This window comes from Centroberyx gerrardi, chromosome 14 (genome assembly GCF_048128805.1).
Source record: "Centroberyx gerrardi isolate f3 chromosome 14, fCenGer3.hap1.cur.20231027, whole genome shotgun sequence".
In the NCBI taxonomy this organism is placed as follows: Eukaryota; Metazoa; Chordata; class Actinopteri; order Beryciformes; family Berycidae; genus Centroberyx; species Centroberyx gerrardi.
This window is the reverse complement of record NC_136010.1, coordinates 18921882-18948727: the sequence shown is the minus strand read 5'-3', so window position 1 is coordinate 18948727 and position 26846 is coordinate 18921882. Positions and strand designations below refer to the sequence as shown.

At 42.9% G+C, this 26846-nt stretch overlaps 2 protein-coding genes across 4 annotated transcripts; one reads left to right on the top strand and one right to left on the bottom strand.

Moving 5' to 3' along the window:
• Positions 1-1828: 1828 nt before the first annotated feature.
• Positions 1829-21722, bottom strand: ccdc187 (coiled-coil domain containing 187). Of its 3 annotated transcripts, none has more exons than XM_071894594.2 (13): positions 21396-21722; positions 20956-21048; positions 13016-13078; positions 11866-12034; positions 11546-11636; positions 7100-7178; positions 4731-6125; positions 4058-4179; positions 3874-3945; positions 3643-3777; positions 3041-3135; positions 2857-2951; positions 1829-2764 (listed from the first exon to the last, which is right to left on the bottom strand). In XM_071894594.2, the coding sequence occupies exons 2-13, from the start codon at positions 21002-21004 to the stop codon at positions 2613-2615; spliced, it is 2517 nt and encodes an 838-aa protein (XP_071750695.2). In that variant the 5' UTR covers positions 21005-21048; positions 21396-21722; the 3' UTR covers positions 1829-2612. The 3 variants fall into 3 exon arrangements, with proteins under 3 accessions (XP_071750695.2, XP_071750696.2, XP_071750697.1); XM_071894595.2 differs by having other exon boundaries at positions 11896-12034; XM_071894596.2 differs by lacking the exon at positions 4731-6125 and having other exon boundaries at positions 21396-21715.
• A 3387-nt stretch (positions 21723-25109) lies between these two features.
• On the top strand, positions 25110-26631 carry LOC139908069 (urotensin-2-like). Its single transcript, XM_071894654.1, has 4 exons — positions 25110-25231; positions 25740-25850; positions 26391-26434; positions 26518-26631. The coding sequence occupies exons 1-4, from the start codon at positions 25126-25128 to the stop codon at positions 26629-26631; spliced, it is 375 nt and encodes a 124-aa protein (XP_071750755.1). The 5' UTR covers positions 25110-25125.
• Positions 26632-26846: the final 215 nt, after the last annotated feature.

Here is a 26846-nt window from a genome sequence, read left to right as displayed (position 1 = left end):
TGTTAACTAAGGTATTAATTTATACATTATTTAATAGTTTATAAAGATGACTATTAATGTATAACATGAACACCATTAGTAAATGATTACAACACATTAGTTAACTGTTAATTAAGGGTTAGTTAATGCTTATTAAGCATTAACTAACCCTTAATTATTGTACCCTTATTGTAAAGTGTTCCCATCATATTATTAACTAGTGTACGTACTTTTTTCCTGTAAACAATTTCTGGTTTATGATTTAAGCCACCCCCCACCCCCTACTTCACATTAACAGGAAGAATATGGACTTTCCTGATATTGCTACAGGGATGCTAAAAAGTCCACAGTGGAGGGGATTCCCTTTTAAACAGAGGGTGCTCTGAGGTCATGTAAAGCAGTAATCCAACACCATATTGGCAGGGAGCATGTGTAATGCAAACTTACTTTTATAACATTTGACGTTTTTTTTTTTTTTATGACGGTCCAACTGCGTTCCTTGTACAAGCTGAGTCATGCCTATTGAGCAAGCAGGCGTCTCTCTGCGTAGTAGGAATCCCAGATGGAATGACTATTGAGATTGAAATGTCTGAGTACAAAATGATTAGTCATGTTCTACTTATCAGTGAGATTCCTGTGAAGTGTGTCACATGGGAAAGCCTCGGGACAAACGTGATACACACACTTGGTAAATATACATAGACACACTAGCACTCAAATGAGGCTAAAAGGTCATGTGGAAAAAAAACCCAACCAAACATGTACTTGTCTTTACTTTTTCTTGGAGTGGGCAGCCAGAGCTAGTGGAATTTTATTTTCAGCCATTGTTCTTTGCCCTACTGTAGCAGGCGTAGCCTTCTTCTGAAATGGAACAGTTGACATTCAAAGTTCACAAATTTGCTGTGTGGGCTTCTGGTGGAAATATTAGCCCACACCCATAGTAGTGTAAATGACTCACACTGAAGTTATGTCTGTTAGAAGACCACAAGGCGAAAAAGGTGCTGCCTTGAGAAGATAGTTACAGTATAATAGTGGTTGTGTCAGTAATATTGTTGTTTCCATGTGAGCTGTAGCACTTTATTACACCCGTCAGCGGTCACTTGATTTATCTCTTGCACTTCTTGTTTGTCTGGTATAATGTGATATATATTTATCTCAGGGACTTTGCATAGGTCTATTTTTAAAAGACTGTTTTATATTTGTCTTCAAAACTGTACATGGACACTGAACTGCACTGTATCAATTATTTTATAACATTTTCAAATAGTGAATAAAAAAAATGCGGATCCTTCATTTGTTACTTTTATACAGAAAAACTTACTTCACACGTGAACTGAGAGCACTCAGTGGTGCACATATTTCATAGATAAATGAAAAGAAAAAAAACAAACAAAAAAACAAACAAAAGGAGTGTACTGTAGAATGTTTTTAAACCTGGGAGTAATATGAAAATACAAAAAAAAAAAAAATCTTTGGAGACCACAACATGGTTATATTTATGTAAAAAACAAAAAGCATTGCACGACAAGACTCAAACCCCCATGTTAAAGCAGATTCAATTAGGTTTTCTGTACTATAAAAAGTGTTATCTGACTTATATGATTGGATCTGTACTGATAGAACCCAACTAACAAAATATACAAAAACATGAGTTGGATACATTTCCATGTGTATATTAACACTACTGCAATAACTCTAACATAGTATGTTGTGCTATATGCTCAGAGTGGGAATTCCATTTATAAAGAAGGGTTAAATAAGTTCACTTGATTGTCATGTGTAAACACAAGCTGGAGTGCTGCCAATATACTTTCAAATAAAGTTGGCGGAAACTCCAACAGCGGATGTCTTTAGGCAGTTTAGGCAGTAACCATGTCACTCAGGTTCATGGGAAAGGGGTATTACAGTACAATACAACTTCTTTTTATGTACGACCCAATTTGGTGAACTGTGAATGCTTTAGTTGAGATATTAACACTACTACAGTACAAAGCTGATACAGTACACTGGGGAAATCCTTGGGCATTCACAAATTACCCAATGTTACTGTTCATGTAGATAAGAACGCTTAATTTACACTGAGGCAGTAACAACTGGTATTCTCGGTAACTTCCCGTCAGTATATTTCTTTCATAATTAAAATTTATAGGAGTGATTTGAAAAGAAAGCTGCAGATGTTCTCAGGGATCACTACAGGTCTTCAAACAAATATTCACAAATAGAGCATCTTGGATACTTACAAATAATACTCTCCAAACTAAATAAAGACAAATAAAAGTTACATATAATAAAAAAAAAAAGGTATACTGATTAAATTAAACCCTTTCATCAACACTGAAGACTAAACACTGAAAGAATACTTCAATAAACCACAGTTTTTCCCTTTGAAAATCATAGAGCCAAAGTGTTGTCATTATTCACCGGTCAATCAAGAAATATTCTAACATTTTCCTTCCCCCAATTTTATTTTTTCCCCACCTGTTTAAAGTGCTAGTTGGGACAGCTGGTAGAGAAAACCAGGTTCTGGCATTTTTCAACCTGGTGAAGTAATGTGAGAACTGTGTAGCAGAACTGATATTTAGTGTTAATAAAATGTCTGTAGTTGTCTGCGCTCCGACGTTCTGTCTCTGACATTACTGCTGCTTACAATTCTCCTTCTTCTCTTTGGCTTTGGTGCGTCCTGATTTGTCGCTTTGCCGCTTGGTGGGCGGGATGAAGGTCGGCTCCTCCAGCAAGTCATGTAAGCCAGAATGTGGGATGGGAAGTGGCTGACACGCTGGGCCTACTGAATATGGAGGAAAAGGGTGTCCATGGTAAACTGTCCAACCATTGTGGTTAACGTCTCATTTAATGTGCTCTATGTCATGCTTGCAGTACCTGTTTGTCCCCCTCTGAGGGTCTCGCTGCCTTGCCTCCTAGCCTGGAAGGTTGGGTCCAGCTCCTCTGCAATGTTTCTGATCTGCTGGGCTTGTCTGCAAAGACAACAGTTGTGGGTCAACGTAAGTGGAAGACATATGACCACAGGACAGAAATTCATTGACTTATCAACAGAGACAGTTACGGTATGGTGGAGACGGGGCTGGGCGGCTGGTTCTCTGGGGAGAAGTCCTCAGTGGGGGAAGGAAGGCCCTCTGAGTCCAGTCTCTCCCGCTGGACCTGAGGCAATGGACACAGGACACTGGGATGATGAATGGTTGTATAATGAGCATATGACTGAAACTAGCTGTGACAACATCAACAACAAAAACTATTACTGCAAGAACAATTACAACAGCAACTACAACTACTACTACAATCATTACATGAATGATTACGAACTGTGGTAATAGAAAGTGAATTTTTTTTGTACAACAATGGGGAGTTGTTCAAACAAAGAAAAACCTCATATTAGAAATCCCAGTTGTGGGATAATAGAACTCCATGAACTGCAACCACTATGCGGTTTTTTTAAGTGGAAAAAAACAGGTCTTTACCAAAAGATTTCTAAAGATCTGGTGAACTGTGGCAAGCATTTAAGTAAAAGAACACCATGTATTAAAAAAGAAAAAATAATGGCTACAGTGTGTCCTTGGGAGATGAAGACCTGGGACTTTTAACATCCAAGAGTTGCTATGGATGGTGAGGCAAGAATGCCAAGACAACTCACTGAGACTCCATGGTTACCTGTCTCTCTCTGGCAGCTCTTCTGTCATGGTGATTGATCATCTCTCTGTGTTCACGCCATGATGCCGGTCCTTCTAGCTCACGGGACCTACGCTTTGACTTGATTTCCTGCTTCTGCATAAATCGTGCAATTTCCTGTCGCAAAAACGTGATAAGACATAACTCCACAGACAAACGTCAAACTCTATATAGGAGTGTACTAATCAATGACATGTAAGATTGTCATCCTACCTCGTCCTGAGCCACTTGTGCCACTCTGAAGTCTCCCTCTGGGTAAGAATTGCGTGGAGAGGGCTGAGGGCTCTGTAAGGAAAAGAACATGGAGTATTTTACAGTCCAAACTGCGACGATCCAAGCCCTATTGAGCTGGTATGGTAAACCAATAGTATGTCATGTTAACTCTTGAGTCTCTTACCCTCCTCAACTGCCCGTCCTCTTCCTCCTGCAGCCTGCGAGCCAGTTCCTCATCCTGTAGGACCTGCTGCAGCTCCCCCAGGTCCAGAGACGCCCCCTCTGCCTCCGGCTGCACTGCAGCTCCTGTGGGAAAGGTTGGACAGTGTCAGAATGAATATGGAGGATCCAAAGGAACTGAAGGGATGGGGAGGACAAAATGCAAAAGGATAGTGAAAGAAAAAAAAAAAGGAACATAAGAATGAACAAGGATGAATCATACAGCAGACATGCTGAATCAGAGGCTCAAACACAGAAAGACCAATGAAACCTGAATCACGCCAAGAGATGACAGGATGCAGAGAAGACAGCATGTAGAGGCATGTAGACAGGCTTTGAAAGAGACTGAAGAGTATCTATTCTCTAAATACATAGGGAACAAAGACTGAGAAGAGGATGAAAGCACGCTCGCTGAAAATTCATTTCAGGACTATCGGGATTACCGACAGAAAACAGGAAGATATCACACTTGAGTAAGAGACCCCTTTTTCTAAGTCACCACAAAAGCCCAAATTTCTCCAGATTTGACGATGATTGAGGGAAGATGAGAGGAGCAGATGTACACAGAGAGGTAGGGAGCAGAGCTTTGGAAGCTTCCCCTCTGCAGGTTAGGAGTTGGCTGCAGTTCTGGGCGTTACCTGCTGGTGCGTGCCTTGACCTACTCCTGGTTGAAGCCCCAGTGCTGCTGAGACTTTGGCTACGCTGTGGGACTCTTTGACGGGGCCGCTCTACTGTCCTCTCCACCTCCTCCTCCTCCTCTGAGCTTAACTTTTCTTCCGTTTCCTTCTGCCAACACCTGCGTTCGCTTGTTGTCCTCCTGACCCTGCAATCACGATCGTAATTTGCGTCCTCCTCCCTCTCGTCATCCTTAGCGGATCTGTCCCCTCTCCACCTTCTCCACACACTGCCCCCCCTTTCTCTGTTAGCCAGACCTGAATCTCTACCACACTCCTCATAGACCTCCACTCCATCATTCTCCACATTAGCCGGGATGTCATGGTGCCTCTTTTGGTCTCCTCTATAATCCCTCTCACTGTTCTCTCGGTATGACGATCTCTTCCTCTCCCTGATATCTCCATGGTAACTGCGCCTGGTGCTGGCAGCTCTCTGGAAGACCTTCAGATGTGGTTGGGAGTCGCCGTATGAGACCTCACTCCCATGAAGCACCTGGCTGTCTCTGCTTTGAGGCCTGGTTTGCTGTGGCGCCCCGTGGATACCATGCCTCACAACCACACCCCTCTCTCTGAGGACCTGACCCAGCATCTCCCACACTCGGCTGCTTTCACCCTGGTAACTAGTACAGCTCCTGGTAACATCCTGAAAGCGGACATGTTTGTCATTGCTATCCTTATAGGTCCAGGTCCTTGCTAAGTCTCTTTCACTGTGTCTATCCCTGTTCTGTAGTCTAACAGATTCACTGCGACTGCATCGCCTTTCTCTTACCTCTACTGACCTAGAGTCCCTATCATGCCCTCTGTTCCTATGCCAACCCTCACCCTCCTCTCTATGATTCCTTTCTCGTTGCCTATTCCTCGCCCTCCTCTCCTCCAGGTCACCATATTTATTGTCCTCATGCCACTCTCCTCTGTCCTCCACCCAGCCTCTGCGCTCCTCTGTGAAGCTGCTGCGAGAGTGAAGACTTCTGTAGTTTCTCTCTCGTGGCTGATGTAAAGACGCCCGGCGTTGACAAGGCACAGTGTTGAGTCTTTTATCCGGTCTCTGGGACCAGACAGAGAGCTGTTCAGAGAAAACTGTGTCCAAGTCCTCTGAGTCCTCACTCAAAGGCTCTGTCAATTCATTCCTGATTTGCCTAATGGAATCTGTGTGTCCTTCATTTGACCATGGAGTTGTGTTTTTCTGAGCTGCTACCCCCCTGGGGGACTCAGCCTGAGGCCCAGTGAAGTCTGAATGGGTGTGAGAGGTAGCACATTGCCACCTGGTGGCAGTAGATGGGTGGTGCTGCCCCTCTCCTTGGTGAAGGCTGCTGAGTGTGTGCTGGTGTGGGGATGGCAGAGCAGGACCACTGGTGCTGCCTTTAGTTAAGCCAAACATGCAAACACAAAAGCAGGGAGGGTGGGGGCTGTTAGTGGCTTACATTATGCAAGTGCAGTAAATGATGTGGTAACACATAACATTAAAAACAGTTGTGTGTCATATAACCATTTTTTCAGACACAACTGATGCATGCTATTGAATCATTAGTCTGGAATACAGATATTCTATATCATATGTGCAAGACAAAATAAAAGTATATGGATATTCAGAACAAAACACATTGTGGACTCAACAACAAAGTGCAATAGCTATACTGTATACCCACTGTTCATGCTGTTACGATACCTGTGGAGTGGGTATAAGACAGAAGCTGACTATGAAAAGCACAACAATAATAAGAAAGCAGAGAAACGCAGGGTTAGAGGCAAGCCAAGCAAGCACTGGGTTTTATCCCTATAGCATTACCAGTGCCACAAAACTACACTTCGCCAAATCTATTGGTTAAGTTTAACACAAAAATATAAAATTTCCAGGAATTTAAGCATCCTTTCATTTTTTGACAGTGATTTTCGATCAAATTGAATTGTCATTGAAAGAGGAGTTGGAAATCTGTTTTTACTTTAAGAGAAGTTATTTCAGTTTTTTATTGCAGCCAGAATATGCAAGATGTTTCAAATGATGAAGCTGTTAAATTAGTTGCCTCAGTATTAAATACATCACACAGAGGACAACACTCCACTTAGTGCATTAATATCTATCCTCTGTACATGTTCCACATGAGCAGCCATCCAAAATCTGGCCTGCTGGGAATGACATCAGTATCAAATCATGCATACAAATACCATAATCCTAAGAAGAAAAAAAAACACCCATTTTATGTACATTTAGACAAAAATCATCCCTTTAAGATCCAAGAGATGTTAGGACATATATTTGACTGTATTTGAAGACTCATGTGGCCGCATAAGCAACCCAGAAAACATACAAGAGAATGACTAGACTGTCACTGTACCGTCACTGAGGCTCTCCTGCCCTCTGCTCCTCCTCCGGACCCTCTGCTCCTCCTCTTCCTGGATTCTTTTAGCCATTTCCTGTGAAGAAACAGTTGTATTGACTGCTTGTTTGCATTAAAAGTTTCACACAGTAAAAAAGCTAAAGCTAGCACAGAGTGTTTTAGGTGTAGCTAATGAGGAACCCAATATGAATTTAGAGTTAATATTAGAGAAAGTTGGAGCTGGTATGTCGCATAAGCAAATAATCTGCGGATGCATTAGCAATTTCTACTTGCGTTGCATCTTTGATGCTTGGGTCGATTAGCTACCAATAACTTAGTGAGAGCCCTGAGTGCAATTAAATATGACCAACTTCATTTAGAAGTATGGTGGTACATGGCTAGCCCCTCTGTAGTCTTTCCAATTACAGTGGGACCGCTCTGTTATAACCCCTCAATCCCAACCCATATCATTTGTTAGTAATAAGGTCATACTCCTTCTCTCAGAAGACTCCTTTGTCCTTATTTTATAAACCAACCTTGGAACTAATTGGGTTATCACAACCAAAGCAATATTCAAATCATCAGATACCCTCATTTGCTGTAAAGCAAAACAGCTCAACACACCACAAACTGAATTCAGGCTGCATGTGTGAACGATGAATCATACCAATGATTCATATCATCTTTTGGAATGATTAAAACATTCCAAAATGTCTCCCACATCCAACCGTCTCTCTCCCCCACTAGTGTGAACGATGAGGTTATACCACTGCAGTGTGGCCATGAGTTGCCATGACTGTGTGGCTCTGTTTTGTTTCCAGCCTCATGTATGGAAATAATCTCATCCAAGCCATTCTCTCATCAGAGGATACAACATGCTGTGCTGTTTTTAACCACAAGATGGCAGCGTGACATAGCCCATGGAAAACGAAAGCATAGTGAGAATGGGTTGGTCTTCCAAGTAATCACACGAGACAAAGAAAGGGATATTATCAGCATGTTTATGATATTATGAGTTTAGTTGAGCTATGGGTAATGTCTGTAATGTTTTTACATTGCAACTTGTAATGGAAAACTCACTCTCCAATAAACAATGTAAATAAACAACACACACAGCATTACTTTCATGTTTATGAATGGCTGAGATTTTATGTGCTGAGAGGAAGGTTTTCTCTCCTGTGTTATAGTTTTCAGCTCAGTCTGATAATGTATGAAAGACTAACTGAAAAAAAGCCCTTACTGATTTAGACTGTTACTGTTTTTGATAGTTAATATACCTAGGTTCCCCTCTTGCTTTAAACTGAACTCTGATCACTGAACTCCCTTTGAATTGTCGATTTGGTCTATATATTAGCAGTGCGGTTTGAATAACAAGAAAACTGCGCAGACCAAACTCTGAGACCCAGTTTGGAGCCGAGTGGGTTCAAAGCGAGAAGAGAATCTCGATCCATCCAGTGTGTGGGCTGCATCAAACATGTCTAAAGAGGATGCCTGCCGAATGCAGAGCCATGCTGGGTGACTGAGTGCCATTGTGGGGTGATCTGGCATCTTCATAGCGGCTATTCAGCATAAAGCCGGCTCCAGGTGGCCAGGCTGGCTATTTCAGGCAGGCCTGGGGCTGACTCAATGGAAACTAGGAGGCTATGGAGGCCTATAAGAGACAAGCTAACCTTTTATCTCCTTCACCCTGGGCTCTGGCCTGGAAAAAAGCTGCTGAACTTCTAACAGGAGCGGGACAAGCAGGACTGTTTCACTCATAGTAACACCTTGTCATCGGGGAATGCTTGTCTGTATGAGAGCTACTATACTTGTCTGTTCTCTGTCCTCCATGTTGCTCTGCCGCTTTCCTTGGAAAGCCAGCGCTATTAATGTGCAATACAAATCAGCAAATTCTATGAAATATGAAAATGTTTAATATGAAGTTGGGGTCTATGGCTAGAAAATCAAATGTCCCAACCACTATATCTACCCCCAGTTCTTGTAGCTATGACCACAGTTTGAATGTAAAAAACAATCTCAATGATAATTAAAAAAAAAAAAAAAACTACTCTAATATTAATCTAATTATATGGCAAGAACAGGGACACATCTGCAACAGCAAGCTGAGGGGGGCAAAATTCAGGCCTAAACCATAAAAGCTAACACAGCTCCTTTTGCTTTGCAATCAGAGAGTGCGTCGGCAGCTTTGCCAGCATCAGCAGACAATTAGCAGCTTGCCATGGCAGGTTAGCCGTGGGAGTGCCACAGGGATCTGGCATTTAAGACTGCACAGCCTGACGCCTTCTGTTCCTTAATTAAAGACACAATCTACAGGGAGGCAAATATTTAATCAACACTTAACATCAGCCAGTCATCCTGAAAGGTGGGCTAACAGGAGCGTTAATGGTTTATCATTTGGGCCTACCACAAACAAAAATAAATGATTACATTCATGCAGAAGTGGATACATTAACACAGACTACTACTATATGTGCCCAGTGACCTAGCATGAGTTAACCCAGCAGGGAAACTAGGCTTTACCATTTCATTTTGACTGTACAGACCTGACTATGCCTGCTTGCTCCAAATCAGTTCAAACCCAACCCCCTTAATAATGATGAATACACCCCATAGTCTGTCTGACCTCACATCCTCCAAACAAGGAGCCTTTATAAGCTTTTCCAAGGCAGCTTCGTCTACAAAGGAAACTGCAGGGTAAAGGAAAATATTATGCTGGAGTGCCCATGTGACGCAGACAGCTCCATCGGGCCGACCGGGGAGTTTAGTGGCAGAGTTGGCCATTTTCCCACATTGCTCCTCTCCATATATAGCTCAATTCTTAACTTCGCTTGGTACCTTGCCATATGTTTATTGTAAAGCGAATGGTGTTTAAAAACATACACGCGTGCACACACACACGCAAAGATATAAAGAGAGAGTGTGTGTACATTGTGGGGTCTGGCTTCTGTGTGTGCACAGTGAAACAGCATGGGAGAGGTGATTAATGGGAACCATCCGGGTGCCCTCCTTGTGTCTGGGTTGCAAGATGAACTGTTTTTTTGGGGGTTTTTTAATTTACAAAATGTTGGAGGGAAGCTACTGCTGTGCCATAAATCCAAAGAATTCCCCTTTAATTCAACTCCCAATGGGTTTAGGATAGTGCTTAACTACAAAAACAAAAAAAGCCAAAAACAAACAGTCTCCATACTGTTTAGAAAGACCTCTTTAGAAATATTTTAACGATGCTGAACATTGTAATGGGAAGAATGACAAAATACAGGTTGAGTCACTCCCTTGATTAGAGAATGCCGCTTTTAGGATAATGTTTTACTTATCCTGCCTCTTCCTCCAACTACACAGTAGAGGATTTACACATGACGAGTGTGCACATCCAGTGAAACTAAATGCGCGTGTGCACACATGAGCGCACTCTGTATGGGGGTTTGATGGTCCATGCCTGGAGTCAATTACCAGAGAAACTGCTTGAGCCATCATCCAGATGTACAGCTGACAGGTTGTGTCTGTGTTTAACCGCTGACTTTGCTCACACAGGCCTCTTATGGCGTTCAGGCTGAGTGGATAAATCAGAGGCCCAGAGCAGCACTTTGCAGCAACCGCCATTCATTATAGACTCATTTAGTCCTCAGAGAGAGAAAAGAGAACCATATGATACTCCCTGACCTGCTGGTAACAGGCCGATAATGAGATGATATACAAGTGTGTCCTCGGTGCCGTTTGAGCTGCCTAGTTCCACTCCTGTATGTGCTTTCGCTAAAGCCAACCTCTCAGATACAGGAAAATGAAATGAGAGATCTAATTAGCATTATCCTAAAGTTAAAGGATTATACAGGATGGATTATTTTTTAAGTTTGTGCCAATTCTCTATGTTGCCCCTCACCTTACATTATTCCTGCTGGTGTCTGCACACAGTCAGCATAGTTGGACATATCATGGCTCGTTTTCCTCCCTTCAGAAGAAGCCTTTTGCTGCCATTCCTTTTTCGTACAGTATGAAGAACAACTTCCATATACTTGAAAATTGCCCGTGCTAGACGATCCATCACAGTAAACATGAAGCCTTAATTTGGTTTTGTCAAAGTTTGTGTTTTATCATTATTTCCTAGTGCCCGAGTGGAGTGTTTTCACATCAATGTTATGTTCCGCTCTGCGTCCTGTCAATCACCTGACACCCACAGGAAGAAATGGTAGGAAATAATCCCTCAAAACATGTCGCCCTATAAACTTTACTGTCACATCCATGTCTTCTTATTATTTGGACCGTCTTTGTTAGCCGGGACATTTAATTTCAAGCTAGGTTTGACATTGTAAAGTTTGCATTTTAAAAAGGACAAAAAACTCTAAATATGACATGCATTGAAAAAGAAATATAATATATGAAGGGGGAAATATAAACTAGACGGAGACAAAAGTAAAATAGGCTATAACGCTAAATGATATCGCTATTCTCTAACGGCTCCCAGCTCACCTCATCCTCCTGCTCCCTTCTGTGCGCCTCCTCAGCACACCTCTGGATCTCCTCCTGGATCACACGGGCATACTCTGAATCCTGCTCCTCTCTGGAGGACAGACAGAGGAGGAGAGCACTTCTGTTACAGGACTGAATACTGCTGTTACAGAGAACAGCTTACTGACACATGGTACAACATGTGCTCACAACAGCAATCCACCTTATACACAGTGACTTCATAACATTCTGTATGTATCAGGAGTGTGAGTGTGTGTGTGTTGGGATCAGGGAGGATAGGCAGTGGTGTCTGAACAGCGCAGCAGAGTGAGATGTGTTACAGTGTCTTGGAGGGTTCAGGAGCTCCATACAGCTGTCTGGAGGCCTGTCTGAGGAAGGCTCTCTGCTGGGTCCGCTGCTCCTCCTCCTCATCCTGCAGCCTCTTGGCCATGCGAATGTCATTCTGCACTAGCTGGTTCTTCTGGATGTTGGTGGTGTAGTAATGCTCGACTATGAGGGAGCGGGAAAACAGAGGGTAAGGCAGAGTTCATAGTAGGCCTTAGGGTATGAAAAAGGAAGGAGCAGCGTGTGCAATCTAGATTTGCACCGCAACAATTTGTCGACATCATCTAAATTTGTCGATTTTGAATATTCATGATTGATGCGTCGTTTTATTTTGAACATGGCTGTGGCAAGCCAGATCCCGAATGTCCTAAAAACTCAGACCCACAGCAACCAAAGCATGGGGATACTGTAAACAGACACCCAATTATATGTCGCTGTGTTTACTGGGCAAACCACAGCAGTAACTGTCGTGGACAAACAGCTGAACAGAAAAAGACTTCTGAGGTGGCTGCCTTATGTTTCCCAGTCTGTCTTAGAAATCCACTATTTGGCCATTAGAGGTCTACAAACTGAAACGTAACAAATGCAGCTGGTGGTAGCCTTAATGTAGCATCTTATTTTGGTTTGGAATGCAGTGGGTTATAACAATGTATTCCATATGAAAACTAGAAGGGCACTCGGAGAGCGCAGACCTCTGCCAAGGTTCGTGCTATTATTGCTTGTTCGTGAGTCGGATCCGGATCCGCTCCAAAATTTAATGGGTTCTTCCTTGGCCCATGCTACACCCTTCCACGAAGTTTCATGAAAATCGGGCCAGTAGTTTTTCCATAATCCTGGCGGAGATAATTAATGTTGACAAAATTTGAAATCTTCAATTGCCAAAGTTTGTTTTATTGTAATTGTCATTTTCATGAATCAACATATATAATCGACACGCTAATCAAGAACAAAATAATCCTTAGTTGCAGCCCTAATCTAGTAGATGAATAAAGATGTAGTCCTACAATACGGTAACTGTCAATTCACTGAGACAAGCATTACAGCAGGGGGCTGAACACAGATGAGACAGACCACATAATGTAGATTATTACATGTGTTATAGTACTGTATGCAAATCTCACAAGGTAGGCTTGACATTGTACTTACTCTCCTGTTCCTGCAGGTTGTGGGCCAACGCTCCATCCTCCAGCACAGCAAAACACTGGCACACTGAAACAGCAGATGACAGCAACATCTCAACATCATACTACAAACAACTAGGTAGACAGGCTATGATATGAATGCTGAACCAAATGTTTAAAATAGAACGTTTTTTAACAGCGTAAAAAAGGGAGTGATTTTAAATCTCTCGCATTGGGATATGTGGGAATGTATTCACAAAACAAAACTGCAACACTGAATGGCCCTCTATAGCGCCAACCAGACAAGAGATGTGACTAGGGATGGTTTGAAAAGACAATACCATGGGGCAGAGGAGGTTTTGGCACAGCGCTCTCTCTAGGGGGGAACAATAGGGAACCATGGTGTACTGTCCGACGATGGCTGTTTATATCACAGACTGAGGCAGACGAGTATCCCTCAAAATGCTACAAAGAGAGCAGCCGTCCACCACACTGACGCAAATTCACTGTTAAATATATAAAAGCAATCATAAACGTCTCATCCTAACAGGGTACAAGTTTTCCACAGCAACACGCAATTGGTCACGTCTTTTACTGTCCTGAGCAAAGTCAGTCAGTTTAGTGGCTGCAGGGCAACAGGTCCGCCTCATTCAAACAACAGCAGTAATTGTGACAGCAGCTGCAGTCTGGGGACCAGACATGCTCTGTTTGTGTGTGTGTGTGTGTGTGTGTGTGTGGGACCCTCTTGTGGCCTCACACTAGGTTTCAACTGTGCCCTCCCTGCTGCCACTCCAGTTACACTGCAATCACTGCAAACAGATTTTTCAGTCATTCATCACTGGAAAACTGAATAACCATTTTAATATTTACGAATGATACTCATTCAAGTTCGTCTCAAGTTATGTTTTTGGAACAACCTTAGAGCTTTTTTTTTCTTTTACAAATGTGGTCACTATGACTAGCAAATCAAGATGCAAAGTTTAGGAACTACCACCTGCAGGCACTTTTACTGGGAAGCCAGTGCAGACGGTACAAATGTATGTGAAACCTCTAAGGCTGTGTGTAAGTCCACAGGCTTTAACCAGCAGCTCTCTGAACACCAGCTCCCTCTGATTCTCCATATCCACCCACTCTATGGTGAATTGTGGCCTGCATCTCCCCTATCCTCTCCCATGATCCCATAGTCTGGCCACCTGCTGCTAGATGTGGTAATAAACCATATCGGTTTCATGCCATTAACCCTCTCCCAACCTTGTACTTCACCAGAAAGCTGACACTTGGACAGAGACAGGGGGATTAAAGAAAGAATGTGACAATTAGACAACGAAAGCTTTCCCAGATGTGAGAAGTAAAACAAAGGGAAAGTGAAGAAGGGACACAGTTTACTAGTGAATGACCACTGCAGCGTTGCATCATTCTTTGATCTGCACTCTTAACAGCTGAAGTTTGCACTGCAGACTGTTATGCTCATTTATAAACATGCCAAGTGTTTACAGAAGCCCTTAATGAGTCTGGATAGCTCTGCATGCTGCGTGTGTTTAAGTCTGTCAAACAAACTCTAAAGTTACGCAGGAGAAAATAAACATTCCATGTTTGAAAGACAGACAGCAACACCGTAACCCAGCTTGTTTTCTTTACCTCCTCCATTTTAGCACACATACCCCTCACTGTGACCACACAAAACCGTTATATACTTTGCTATCTCACACATTATCATCAGAGAACTTAGTCTTTTCCTACAACGGTGATTTCAAATGCCAAGAGCAGGACAGGACAGCGCTTAAGAGGAGATTACTGCCGTTAGCTCGCTGCAGAGGGAAAAGCCTCCAGCCTGAGCCAGGAGCAGGGCCAATTAAAAACACCTGTCCTGATAATAATCCCTCACTGAGCCCGTCAGAGCAGACTGGCCCGTGTCTGTGGACACAACGGCTACGTTTACATGCACACTAATATTCCCTTAATGTTCGGGAGTATTACGTTTATGAGCTGGCACATGTAAATGCCATATCCTGTTTAAATACCTGGATAAGCTCTTATAATGTCTATGAGAAACCTGAATAAAGTAAAAGGTACATGGGATATTCCTTGAAAACATTAGCTACTGTAAATGCCTAAAATGTAAAAAAAAAACAAAAGAAAGGATATTCCAATATTACCTGGAATACTGATGCATGTTAAGATCCCATTTACTGCTGTTTTTTGCGATCTGCACAAGCTCAGTGTTGTAACTTGTTTACTTCGCTAGCTATATCATTGGCAGGAGAACACAGGCAGAAATTCTGTTTATTTGTGGGGGCTGGATTTTTGACAGCAGGTTATTAAAGCTGCATATAAACAGCATATCCCAAATAGGACAAGGTGCAAAATATGAGCCATTATCTTGAATACTGTGTGCATGTAAATGTAGCCAATTTGTCAGCGATGGGAAGGGGATGTTAAGGCAAAGACATTCAACTCTGATACTTGGACACGATGGGTCTTCCTCAATTTGCGTTCTTGTGTCCTCCATGACACGCATGATTCCAAAACAAAAGAATGCAAGGATGGAAAACAGATAAAGATCCCGGAGGTGTACTTGCCAGCCAAGGATGCACTGACGCATCACGTCCATACAGCGCAACAGTCTATAGCACAGCAGTGAACAGTTGTGCGTCTAATTGATCACACATGTGACATCAAGCACACAGCCATCGCAGAAGGATGCTTCTCTGTGCTCTCGTTTGTTCTATCAAAGACAACTTGGGGAGATTGTTCTCCACAAAGACACAAGTATCTTAGATTTTATATTCACCTCATGTTTCCCCCTCTCTTTTCCTTGAAGACTTTCTTCAGGATGCTGAACTCTCTCTCCTCTGCTTCCAAAAAGTCTGGACTGTAACCCACCCATCCCACCCCCCCTACACGTCAAACAGCACCAACCATAAGGAACTTTTATACAAACATATGTACACGCACACACACGCCTACACTCAGCACCAGCCACTTTGTACAAAATACTACAAAAACTGCTGCTACTACTCATCCTGTAGATTACTTATTATTACTTGCACATCTTTTTATGAGTACTTGTACTACTCTGTTATTATTGCAGTTTTTTTGTTCTTGATCTGTGCCTTGTTATTGTCCTCCCAGAGCCCCAGCTTAACTTATAATTTAAATTCTTAGTCCTTTTTTACAATTTTTTTATCCTAGGGGGGAACAGGCCCAATGTGTTTTCATAATCTACAGAATCCTACTGTAAGCTTCTTAATAAGGGCACTGAAAGGACCCCGTAAGGCTGCTATGTGTGTTTTGTAAGAGGACAGTAAGTCAAAGATCCCGTAGACAACAGAAATTGGTCGTGGCATTTGAGCACCTACAGGAAAATGGTCCGGGGGCCGAGGGCCACTGAGGTGTTAGATTGTGCAAGAGAGCAGGAAGAGGAAAGTGCACAATGGCCCAAAACAAAGTTGATGAGAGTTCAAGACAGTGGCTAGCACCTACTGTATAGCACTATATACGTTTTCCAACAGTGTGTGCTGACTGTCTCCCCAGGGTGGCTGTGAGAGGTTAAAGGGGACATTAAAGAGCAGGAAGCCATGACCTGTATGACCTCAAAGCAAAAACAGTCCTCAACAAACAGTCATTTACTTCCACTAAAATCAGGGATCTCGTAAAGCCACTTATGTAACTTCCAAAGGAGCAAAAACAAAAAAGATTTTGCTGGGCAAAAAATATCACTGTGACTATTTTTCAATTTCTATTTCTGTCATCCAATAGTCACCTCCTAGCTGGTTGTGTGCACTTTGTCTATTAGTTAAACAGGAGAAAAACTCCCACCGACATTGGAAAACTGACAGCCAATCATCTAAAACAAAATTATGCAAATTATCTCAGGCATCCAGCGAGAGTACTTGTACTACTCTGTTATTATTGCAGTTTTTTTGTTCTTGATCTGTGCCTTGTTATTGTCCTCCCAGAGCCCCAGCTTAACTTATAATTTAAATTCTTAGTCCTTTTTTACAATTTTTTTATCCTAGTATTTTTATACCCTTGTTGTTTTGTTTTGTACTTGTATTTGCCTGCACCGTGATCTGAGAGAAACAGCATTTCGATCCTCTGTATTTCCTGTACATATGGCAGAACTGACAATAAAGTTGACTTTGACTTCACATTCCCTCTCTAAATGGACAGAGATTATTGTCCTCTTTCTGTCCAGCCGTCTTATCACAGAGTCATCACTGCCCCATCATACCTGAACTACACCCTGCTCCAACAATGCAATGTTATTTCTTACATTTACAGAAGTGGCTCCGAGTTCATACAACCAGTCAAACTGAGGATGTCTCCTCTTTGTCCCATTCTGTAAATAGGGAAGTGAGGGAACCTAGTGCTCTGAAACACTGTTGGGGTAAAATTCAGTCAAAATCATTCTCTATGTCCTCAAAATGGAGTAAGGCTCATGTTGAGAGTAAGTCTCTGGGCATGTTTAGTCTAACGAGGCAGCGTGCTAAGGTGCTCAACAATCAAAGTTCATAGGAATCACCCAGACAGCGCTAATCCATCGGACGGGTTTGGTTACACCATACATGACCACATAAGTCTTGCTACGCTGAGAGTTAACCCTCACCAAGACAGACATGCATTAACACTTACACCTGTCGTGCAGCTTAAGAGACTAGACGCTAAATGGATCTCCAACCTGCCCTCATGTGTCCAGTCTGTCAATGGGGATGGATTAGGCAAAAGCCTCGGTTTTAATCTGGCAGGACAAATTGACAGTTCAAAACATGAGTTTACTCTTTAAGTCTTTCTCCGGGTCTCAGCTCACTCCGACTCCAGAGTAGAGAAAGCAGAAGGGAGGAAGGGAGGAAGGAGGGAAATGACAGTCAGTGTATGTGCGTGTGTGTGTGTATGTGTGTGTGTGTGGGTGTGTCTGCATTGCGGGTTGACTTGTTTTTCAGAACTCCTTAAAACTACGGTCACATTACCCTTCGACGGGTGTGGAGGGGAGGGACAGGGAGACTGTGTTATTATGACTGCTAAACAGGTTTGCAGCGACAGGGTTTGAGGCGTTCAGGGCCAACAGTAAAAACACATGCTCCGTGCGAGCACAGGCCCAATGTGTTTTCATAATCTACAGAATCCTACTGTAAGCTTCTTAATAAGGGCACTGAAAGGACCCCGTAAGGCTGCTATGTGTGTTTTGTAAGAGGACAGTAAGTCAAAGATCCCGTAGACAACAGAAATTGGTCGTGGCATTTGAGCACCTACAGGAAAATGGTCCGGGGGCCGAGGGCCACTGAGGTGTTAGATTGTGCAAGAGAGCAGGAAGAGGAAAGTGCACAATGGCCCAAAACAAAGTTGATGAGAGTTCAAGACAGTGGCTAGCACCTACTGTATAGCACTATATACGTTTTCCAACAGTGTGTGCTGACTGTCTCCCCAGGGTGGCTGTGAGAGGTTAAAGGGGACATTAAAGAGCAGGAAGCCATGACCTGTATGACCTCAAAGCAAAAACAGTCCTCAACAAACAGTCATTTACTTCCACTAAAATCAGGGATCTCGTAAAGCCACTTATGTAACTTCCAAAGGAGCAAAAACAAAAAAGATTTTGCTGGGCAAAAAATATCACTGTGACTATTTTTCAATTTCTATTTCTGTCATCCAATAGTCACCTCCTAGCTGGTTGTGTGCACTTTGTCTATTAGTTAAACAGGAGAAAAACTCCCACCGACATTGGAAAACTGACAGCCAATCATCTAAAACAAAATTATGCAAATTATCTCAGGCATCCAGCGAGAGGGAGAAGCAGATCAAACACTGACAGAGCTATTTCTCTTTTATCTTCGCAGCCACTTGGACAGCAGCAGTGGTAAGTGGCTGCCAAACAAAGAAACTGGCGAAGGGAGAAAATGACAAGGGTTCTATTTTCAGCCAAAATCCCCCACCGACCGCCCACACTCCCTCTCTCCTCCTCCCTGCTCTATTCTGCACTGCTGCTCGCTGCTGTTTGCACAAAATTTCACCAAAAGTATCCATCCTTCAGCTATCCGTGTTGTGTTTTAAATAGGACAGGGCCAGCCAGCTCCTGAACTGGACCAAGTTGTTATGGATATAGAGAGAGAGAGGTGAGGGGTAATGGGACTCTCTGGGTCACTTGGTGAGAGTGAAATTAGGAATGGGGGGGAGGGGAGGAGGGGGAATTCCTCGGGGAGCTGCATTCCCTCGGCATGTCAAGCTATATCAGGAGCAGCCAGAGGAGGGAGAAAGAAAAAAAACAGGAACTGATAAGGGGGAGAAGTGAAAACAAAGCAAGTTGACTTGGCTGAGATTCTCGGATGAGGAGGCAAGCGAAGGAGAAGTGGGACACGGGGAGCTACGGCTCTTAGGGAAATTGAAGCATAACACCCCCAGCGGGACATAGGATAAATAACCCCAGTGCCACAGAGAGGGACGACAGCGCAAGCAGTTTGACAAATCTATCTGGTGAAAATAGATGGTGAGAGGAAGAATTAGACTGACCAGACATCTTATTTACATGCGGTCGTTGTTTTAATGAGCAGTTTATAGCCGTTATAGTCTACAGGCTACTACTGCCTTTGTTTGTTCACTGCCCCCTGCTTAATAAAGCATGAAAATGCAAAGCTGCACAGTGTGCCCTTTGTCTACGGAAACAAGAGCGGAGCGCTGAATTATCTCCCTTGATAAAAGACATGCAGACCTATTTCTACCCCACTCATGAGTATCCTCTTTATGTGGACATGCCAAACACTGAGCCACTGGACTAAACCAAAGCCACGGCTTAGAAATTCCTAACCTGCCAATGTATTCACACTTACAAATTAACAACTAAATAACCGACGCAAGCAGGCAAAAAAAAAGTTTTTGAGGTAGCATTAAAATTAGCAACTAATTGTGCATGTGTACTTTTTTTATAACTATTTTTCAAGTAAATACTTATTTAACGCAGTGATTTTATATTTTTTCGGGACGGCTGCCCTATGTTTTACTCCAGTGTATGAAGGAGTTAAATCTAACAATTATCTTTATTCTTGCTAGCCATCCGCCTGCCTATACTGGACAGTCACTTCATACTGTAGTTGTATTGGTCTACAACTGTGAGGTAGAATTTATGTAATAATTGTACTGCTTGGTTTTATTGGTTAAATTGCCTTTTAATTGTGCTGTTCTTTTTATTTGGTTTTTGGAATTGTACTGAATCTTTGTATTGCTAGTCACAAAAACAACTAACAAATGTTGCCGTGCAAGCATTTATCTCTTGTAGGGACCTTCTTCTTCCCCCGGAAACCACATGAGTGTATATCTGGAGGAGTCATCTCATACCTTGCTCTTATCAGCACCCAGCACACCACACACACCTTCGCTCAGACTCTACACTGAGACCCGTCTCTGTACCACTGTATGACGAGACCTGTCTGTCTGCTGTACACAGTCAACACAAAAGTTAACACAAAAGTTACTTCTTATCTGAGCTGGACACAGAGTACTGATACCGCAGGAAGAGACAGACAAACAAGACAAGGTCACAGGAAAAAAGCTGCTGCAAACCAAGGCTGTCGCGCAAAACTCCCAACAAGACCCTGGGAAGTTCCTGCAGGTCAGCTAAAGCTCTCACTCTCTTGTCAAGCATGCAGAGGAAGGATGGCCTAGTGGTTACAGAGTCTGTCCTTCAACCGGAGGACTCGGGTTCAAGCGTCCGCCCTGCTGAAGTGTCCTTGATCAAGACACTGAATCCCTACCAGCTCCAATGGGTCCTGTTCTGCAGCTGACCCTGACCTCTGACCTCCCTCTGGAGGGGGGTCAGCAAGAAGAGACTTTCCCGACAGCCAACAGTAAAACATGACACATTAGGCACACCGACAGGTTTTGTGTTATTTCTAGCTGTGGGTGGGATGTGTGCAGGATGTTATATGTATTTTCTATAGATGTCAGAGGTGGGTGAGTGTGAGAGCGTGTGCTTACCTTCTTGGACACGTGGCAGGTGGGACTGGTCAATCTCCAGCTCTGCCATCACTGTCCCTGGGGTGTCACTGCCTCATGGCAAAACAGGAGACCCTTACAAACATTAAGGGATTCGGAAGTTATTAACTGGCAAAAAGGCTGCAACAGACCACACAAACTACACAAATTTGGTTTCTATCAGTGTATACACAACAACTATGATAAAGAAAAAACTCTCCATATGTATGGAGGAGACTGTTGCAGAGCACTAGGCTAGTTGACACTGGTGGCTGACAGTAGCACACCTAACGAGCAGTACTGCTGTCAGTATAACCTAGTGTATATCTGCAGTGCACAAGGCCACTTCTGTTTTCGAGGAAATAAAATGTGTTATCGAATGTGAACACTAGTCAAGCAGATAAACAGTCCATGTACCAAACTGTTATTGTTTTATAACCTACCTGTTCCCAGCAGGCTGTCCAGTATTGTGTGTGTGTGTATGCGCACAAAGCCGAGTCAACAAGTAAACATGACAGCGAAGTGTCAACTTCGGAGTTGTCTGTTCAGTCGCTTTCCCTCTCTCCTTTCCTCCTGTCTCTCCCTCTCTCTCTCTCTATGTAGATTCTCTTTGACGTTAGAAAGTGCTGGATAATTTCAAACGTCTGTCTTCCTGGGAGGACTTTGAATCGATCCTTCGCGTAGTTTTCATCAATGAAACAAAGCCCCGTCGACTTGTGATGGGAAGCCAGGGCGGACAAACTTAGCCCGCAGTTTGCCGCTCCGGCTGCTTCTTGATAGCTCCTGTTGAACAGCAGTGGAGCCGTTTTTTCCGCTCGGACCGGATTACTGATGCTGCCTTCAAGTACTCCTCATAAACTCAAACTCACGACTGCCCAAGTCGACTTGTAGCGTAACAAATGCTACCTTTAGCAAAAGTCGTTTTTTGGTGGCTGATTTATTCAACATACCAAGAGGCGAAGAGCTATTTTGTGCTCCAGTTGAAGAGGAGAACACGAACTCCTTCTCCTGTAGCCTACTTTATGTTTTGATTAATTCATGAAAAACAAAAATGCGGGGCAACATGACTTTCAGGCTATTATCAGCTGGTGACACAACTTCCATGATAGATGTCACATCTCGGGCATCTAACTCTCACTTTTCTGGTCAAACTCACTGTTAGTTAGTTCAGCCTGCGTTTTAACTCGCACGTACAATTTTTCCGACAGGACATGAAGGCAGCATTTAACAGCCACATGTCCTACTCATATTGCATGATCACATAGGCACTTTGGATGGAACTTTCGACCTAGTAGATGTAGTAGATGTAACTCTGCTGAAATAATTTAATAAAGAAAGAAAATAAAGAAAAAGGGCATTGGAACCAATATAAGCGCTTGCACTGCAAACATGCCCATTTAAACAATTTCCTTAAAATCTGATGATGGGTGAAATAACTTCACTTGCAATTCAAAAAAATTCTTGAAACAAGATGATTTGCATTTGGCGGAAAAATAAGATTTCAAGACTCGTTATTTTATTTACAGTATGTGCACAGGTCTCTCTTGAAAATGAGATCTCGATCTCAATGGGTTTAAATAAAAGATTCTATCAATCAACAAGATTAAATAACTTGCTAAAATATGTTTGCAGTGTGCAGCTAAATCAGCTGAATGAATGAATATGAAGCTTGGACTCAAATTATTTTGATGGGCAGAATAGCTGTTGCTTGCAGGTAGCATGTTGGTTGTCCATATCACAGTATAATTTAAATCACTATATGGTGATACAAATTGATAGAGGCTAACTATGGAATTTGAAGGCTACTGTTGTCAGGCATCATTACGTGACAGATTGGGTCTGTCAATCTGGATCTGTCAATCCGGAATTCTTTGAAGATTGATACAGTTGGGAAGGAGGAAAAAAAGGACAAGGACCTATTTCTGAAGAAAAGATTTATCTGTCATTTTTTCAGCATAGCCAGACTGAGTAGTTTGAAGGGCACCTGGAGAACTAATCCTGAAATGTTTAAAATAAGTGACTAACTCAGCATGAGTCCAGGTGCTCCTCTGGTCAGGGTTATGGAGTCTTTCCAAGCATAACGTTGCCCTCTGCTGGCTGCGCTTGGTAGCCTATTGTGTGCATGTGGAAATCTATAGAGGCACGATATCAATCAGACAGATGGAGAAGAGGACCTGATAGTGTCAACAAGTCACCGCCCTGCTGGATCATATAGTATTTGAAAATGACTCTGAATGATTGTAAAACATGATTAGATAGGTGGGCTTTATCACTTGGGGCAATACATGCCTGTCACAAAGTTTAGGCTATTTGAAAGTCAGTTAGATACAATTTTCAGTAATAAACCAAACCTATCACATGCTTCAAGCAGGTTCATATTTACAAATACCATCTGATCCAGATCTGATGTGTATATGGTAGCTATCTCAGTATTGTAGCACATTTTTTGCAAAGGGACCTGTTGCACTGCTATTGCAAGCATTATGTTGTTTCAGGAAGTATTTATGTCTTTGGACCAGATATCTGACATTACCATGAACATGTTACATATTGGTTTTATAACTAATGTTTATCCATGACATGAGAAGTAGCGTTTGGGTCTACAGATTGAGTAAACTATGCAATTGTTATGTGGGGTAACTATTCCCATGGACTGAATTTCATTCTGTGCCACATTGGCACAGTTGGAAAGCACCTTTCAGCTTTTTATGATGTCTACCATCACTCTTGATATGATAGGTGTTGTATTTCAAATGTTTTTGGACTGTTGTAGTTGCTCTCAAAACATGTTCGGTGTATATTATTGTTTTATATTAATTGTAAGATGTAAATTGCTCCCCTGGGTTCTCTTCAAAGTGTAGGTTCACTGAGATAAAGTTTGATAAAGATCTGATCTTCAGTATGTTGTATGAGTTATCTGGATATTGCAGTAGGCAACGATCTGTGTCCATGTTTGTTACAACAAATTTGTGCCTTGAAGAAATTTCAGATTCTTTATGAATTATAAAGTGGCCCTCATATACAGTTGGAGCATCTTCAAGTGGGCAGCCCCACAGTTTTGCTTAGGATCTAGAATAAGCTGGTTGGCTATGGGGCCTTGACTAATACAGAATAGAAATCTTAATAGCTTTTCATGAAATACAGCAACACCTAATGGAGTGTCTGGCCTTCTGACCATAAAACTAAATGTCACTGCCGCCTCTACGACCCACATTATCATACGAGAGACAGAGCATTGACGTCAGACCTCTAATAAATATACAAATAACATACGGAGGTGCAAAATGTGACTTTGTAAATTGCTGCCCCCACCTGTCCCCCAAGTCTCCCAACCAATAGGATGGCTCATCTGACTCAGTCCAGCCATGATGGACACACCCATAAAGAAGAGTTTATTGCAGGACTAAGAAGAAGTGAAAGCACAAATATAACATCTTAGCAGAACAAGGCCTCTAAATGGTGTTGTGCATCAATCAATTTGATTCAATGACCCGTGGCAAATTCTCCGCTGTCTTAAATTGACTTAAAATGTCAGATGGCTTCAAGGCTACGCAGTCTTGAACATTTTAGCAAATCCACTGAACCTTTAAACAAGTAATTAGGCGATTTTATTGTGAATTCACGCTGCTTGGAGTGTTTCCATGTGGCTTGAGTTAAGGAGGATTCTAATAGACCAAGAGGTTAATGAATTCATAGCATAAAAACAACAGTCATTTGGCTACCCAGTTCCTCCACCTGCTCCCCTATGGGATGTTGTTGAGAGCAACAATTGAAGCACCTGGTTAGATCCCATTTACACAGTCAGTAAAAACAGTCAATCAAACCAAAGGGCTGGTAAAACATGACTCTGCCCTTGAAGCGGGGACCGCGGCACTTGTCATTTTATTGAGCCCATAATTCACCTGTGACTGTGTGTTGATTTATCATGGATGGAAGGGATGGGACTATGGATATTGCTGATGGCTGTTGTGGCCAGCGAGAGTGTCGGTCGAGGTCTGCGTGCGTGTGTGTGTGTGTGTGTGCGTGTCTGCTTTGTGGCGTGGGTGGGGAGGTGCAGCTGGAAGTATATAACCCAGTTGGGGCCGACAGAGAACGTAGAAGACTTCCCTGCTAGATCCCACCACCAGCCCACCTGAGGACCTCCAGGAGAGCAGCAACACCGTCCCTGTAGTGATGAAGTGTAACCAGCTCCTGTCATGGACCTTTCTGCTCGTGGCCTCTGGCCCAATACTGGCCCATCCCATCACAGACTCTGCTGAGATGCCCTACTCAGGACCTGGTGAGTGGAAAGTAACGTCTCCATTACAGGCTAATGTTGTTAGGCTTGGAGAGATACGGTAATTCACTATCTCAGTACGTTTATTAACTCTTGTAATCAAACTTTATATGTGAAGATTAATGATAGGCAAGTCATGACCTGAGACTTGAGTTAATTGCTTCAAGTCTTTACCGTAAACATTGATTGTTCTGCCAAAGTTCAGATGCATGGACTGTTGTATTGAAAGATAAATGCTGATTTCTCTGTACAATATTTTCAAACGCCTTCAGAAAATGTATTCACTTTGCGTTGTTCTGTGTGAATAACTCTCTATATTCATGTTATTACTGCTTAGTGCAGAATATGTCATGACTAAAGTGTTCGTCTTATTCTTCTCTGTCTGTGTTACCATTAACTACATACTTATCTATCCATGTTTTTCATTGTATGCCATGTCTATGGACAGAAACTGTACACTGTGTGAGTCTACCTGTAGATGCACTGTCTGTGTGTGTCTGTCTGTCCTCAGTGTCAGTGGAGGACAGAGGCGGTCTGGATGAGCTGTCTCTCGCTGAGCAAACCCAGGATGGTGCTGGCCTCAGATACTCCACTCTGATGTCTGGGGAGCTCAGCAGAGATGGTAAGAAACACACACACACACACACACACACATGGACTGTCATCATAGCATACATCCATATGAGCACTTCATATTACAGGTGCTCATGCTCTGTCCATGTACAACCAGCTCTGCATGCACATGTGAACGCACTCACACGCACACACGTTTTTTTAACCTTTATTTTATCCAGGAAGACGACTGTGCACGCTTGCTCTTTTCCAGCAACACCGCGCTTCACATTCACACAGTTGCACACATTCAACCACAGTCTTCTACTGTTGGCCACTGAGCAACTCCACTGGGGTTGAGCACCTCGCCCAAGGACACATTGAGTTTAGTTGTTGAGGGAGAGAAGAGAGCGTGACTCATTCACTTTCCCCACCTCTATTTTCCCAGCCGGTCCGCAGATTCTGCTACCAGCCCGCTTCTCTATCCTCTAGGCAGCCGCTGCCCAAAAGCCACTCATGCACACAGACATGGATAATGTAGTAATCTGAGATAAAAGAAGTATCTCAAATACCAGTATATAACTCTGCATTCATATTTCTTCTCTCTCAGGTGTTAGAACAGCTGGCCTGCTCCCCAGAGGGATGAAAAGAGAGGTGGGTTTCCTCTCTATAATCATAAAACAACAAAGTGCACATTTTGAAGCAGTTTCTCACTACCGTCTTATCCGTTGTTGCAGGTCTTGCTGGAGAAACAAAGTCTCCTAAATCCTTTCAGCCACTTCCTGGGCATCCGGAAACAGTTTCGGAAGAGGGGAGGGAATTCTGAGTGTTTCTGGAAGTACTGTGTCTAAAACCAACAACAGGCACTCATACTGCACACTAGAGACAGGGCTTGCACTAAAAAACTATTCCTATCTTGCACTCACATAAGTACATGCAGACAGAATAAGACGCATCATGCATGCATACGTGTGTGTGCACATATGCATGCACCGGTGCACACACGCACACACACAAACTCACACACACAAACACACACACACACGCACACACACAAGCACTGTCA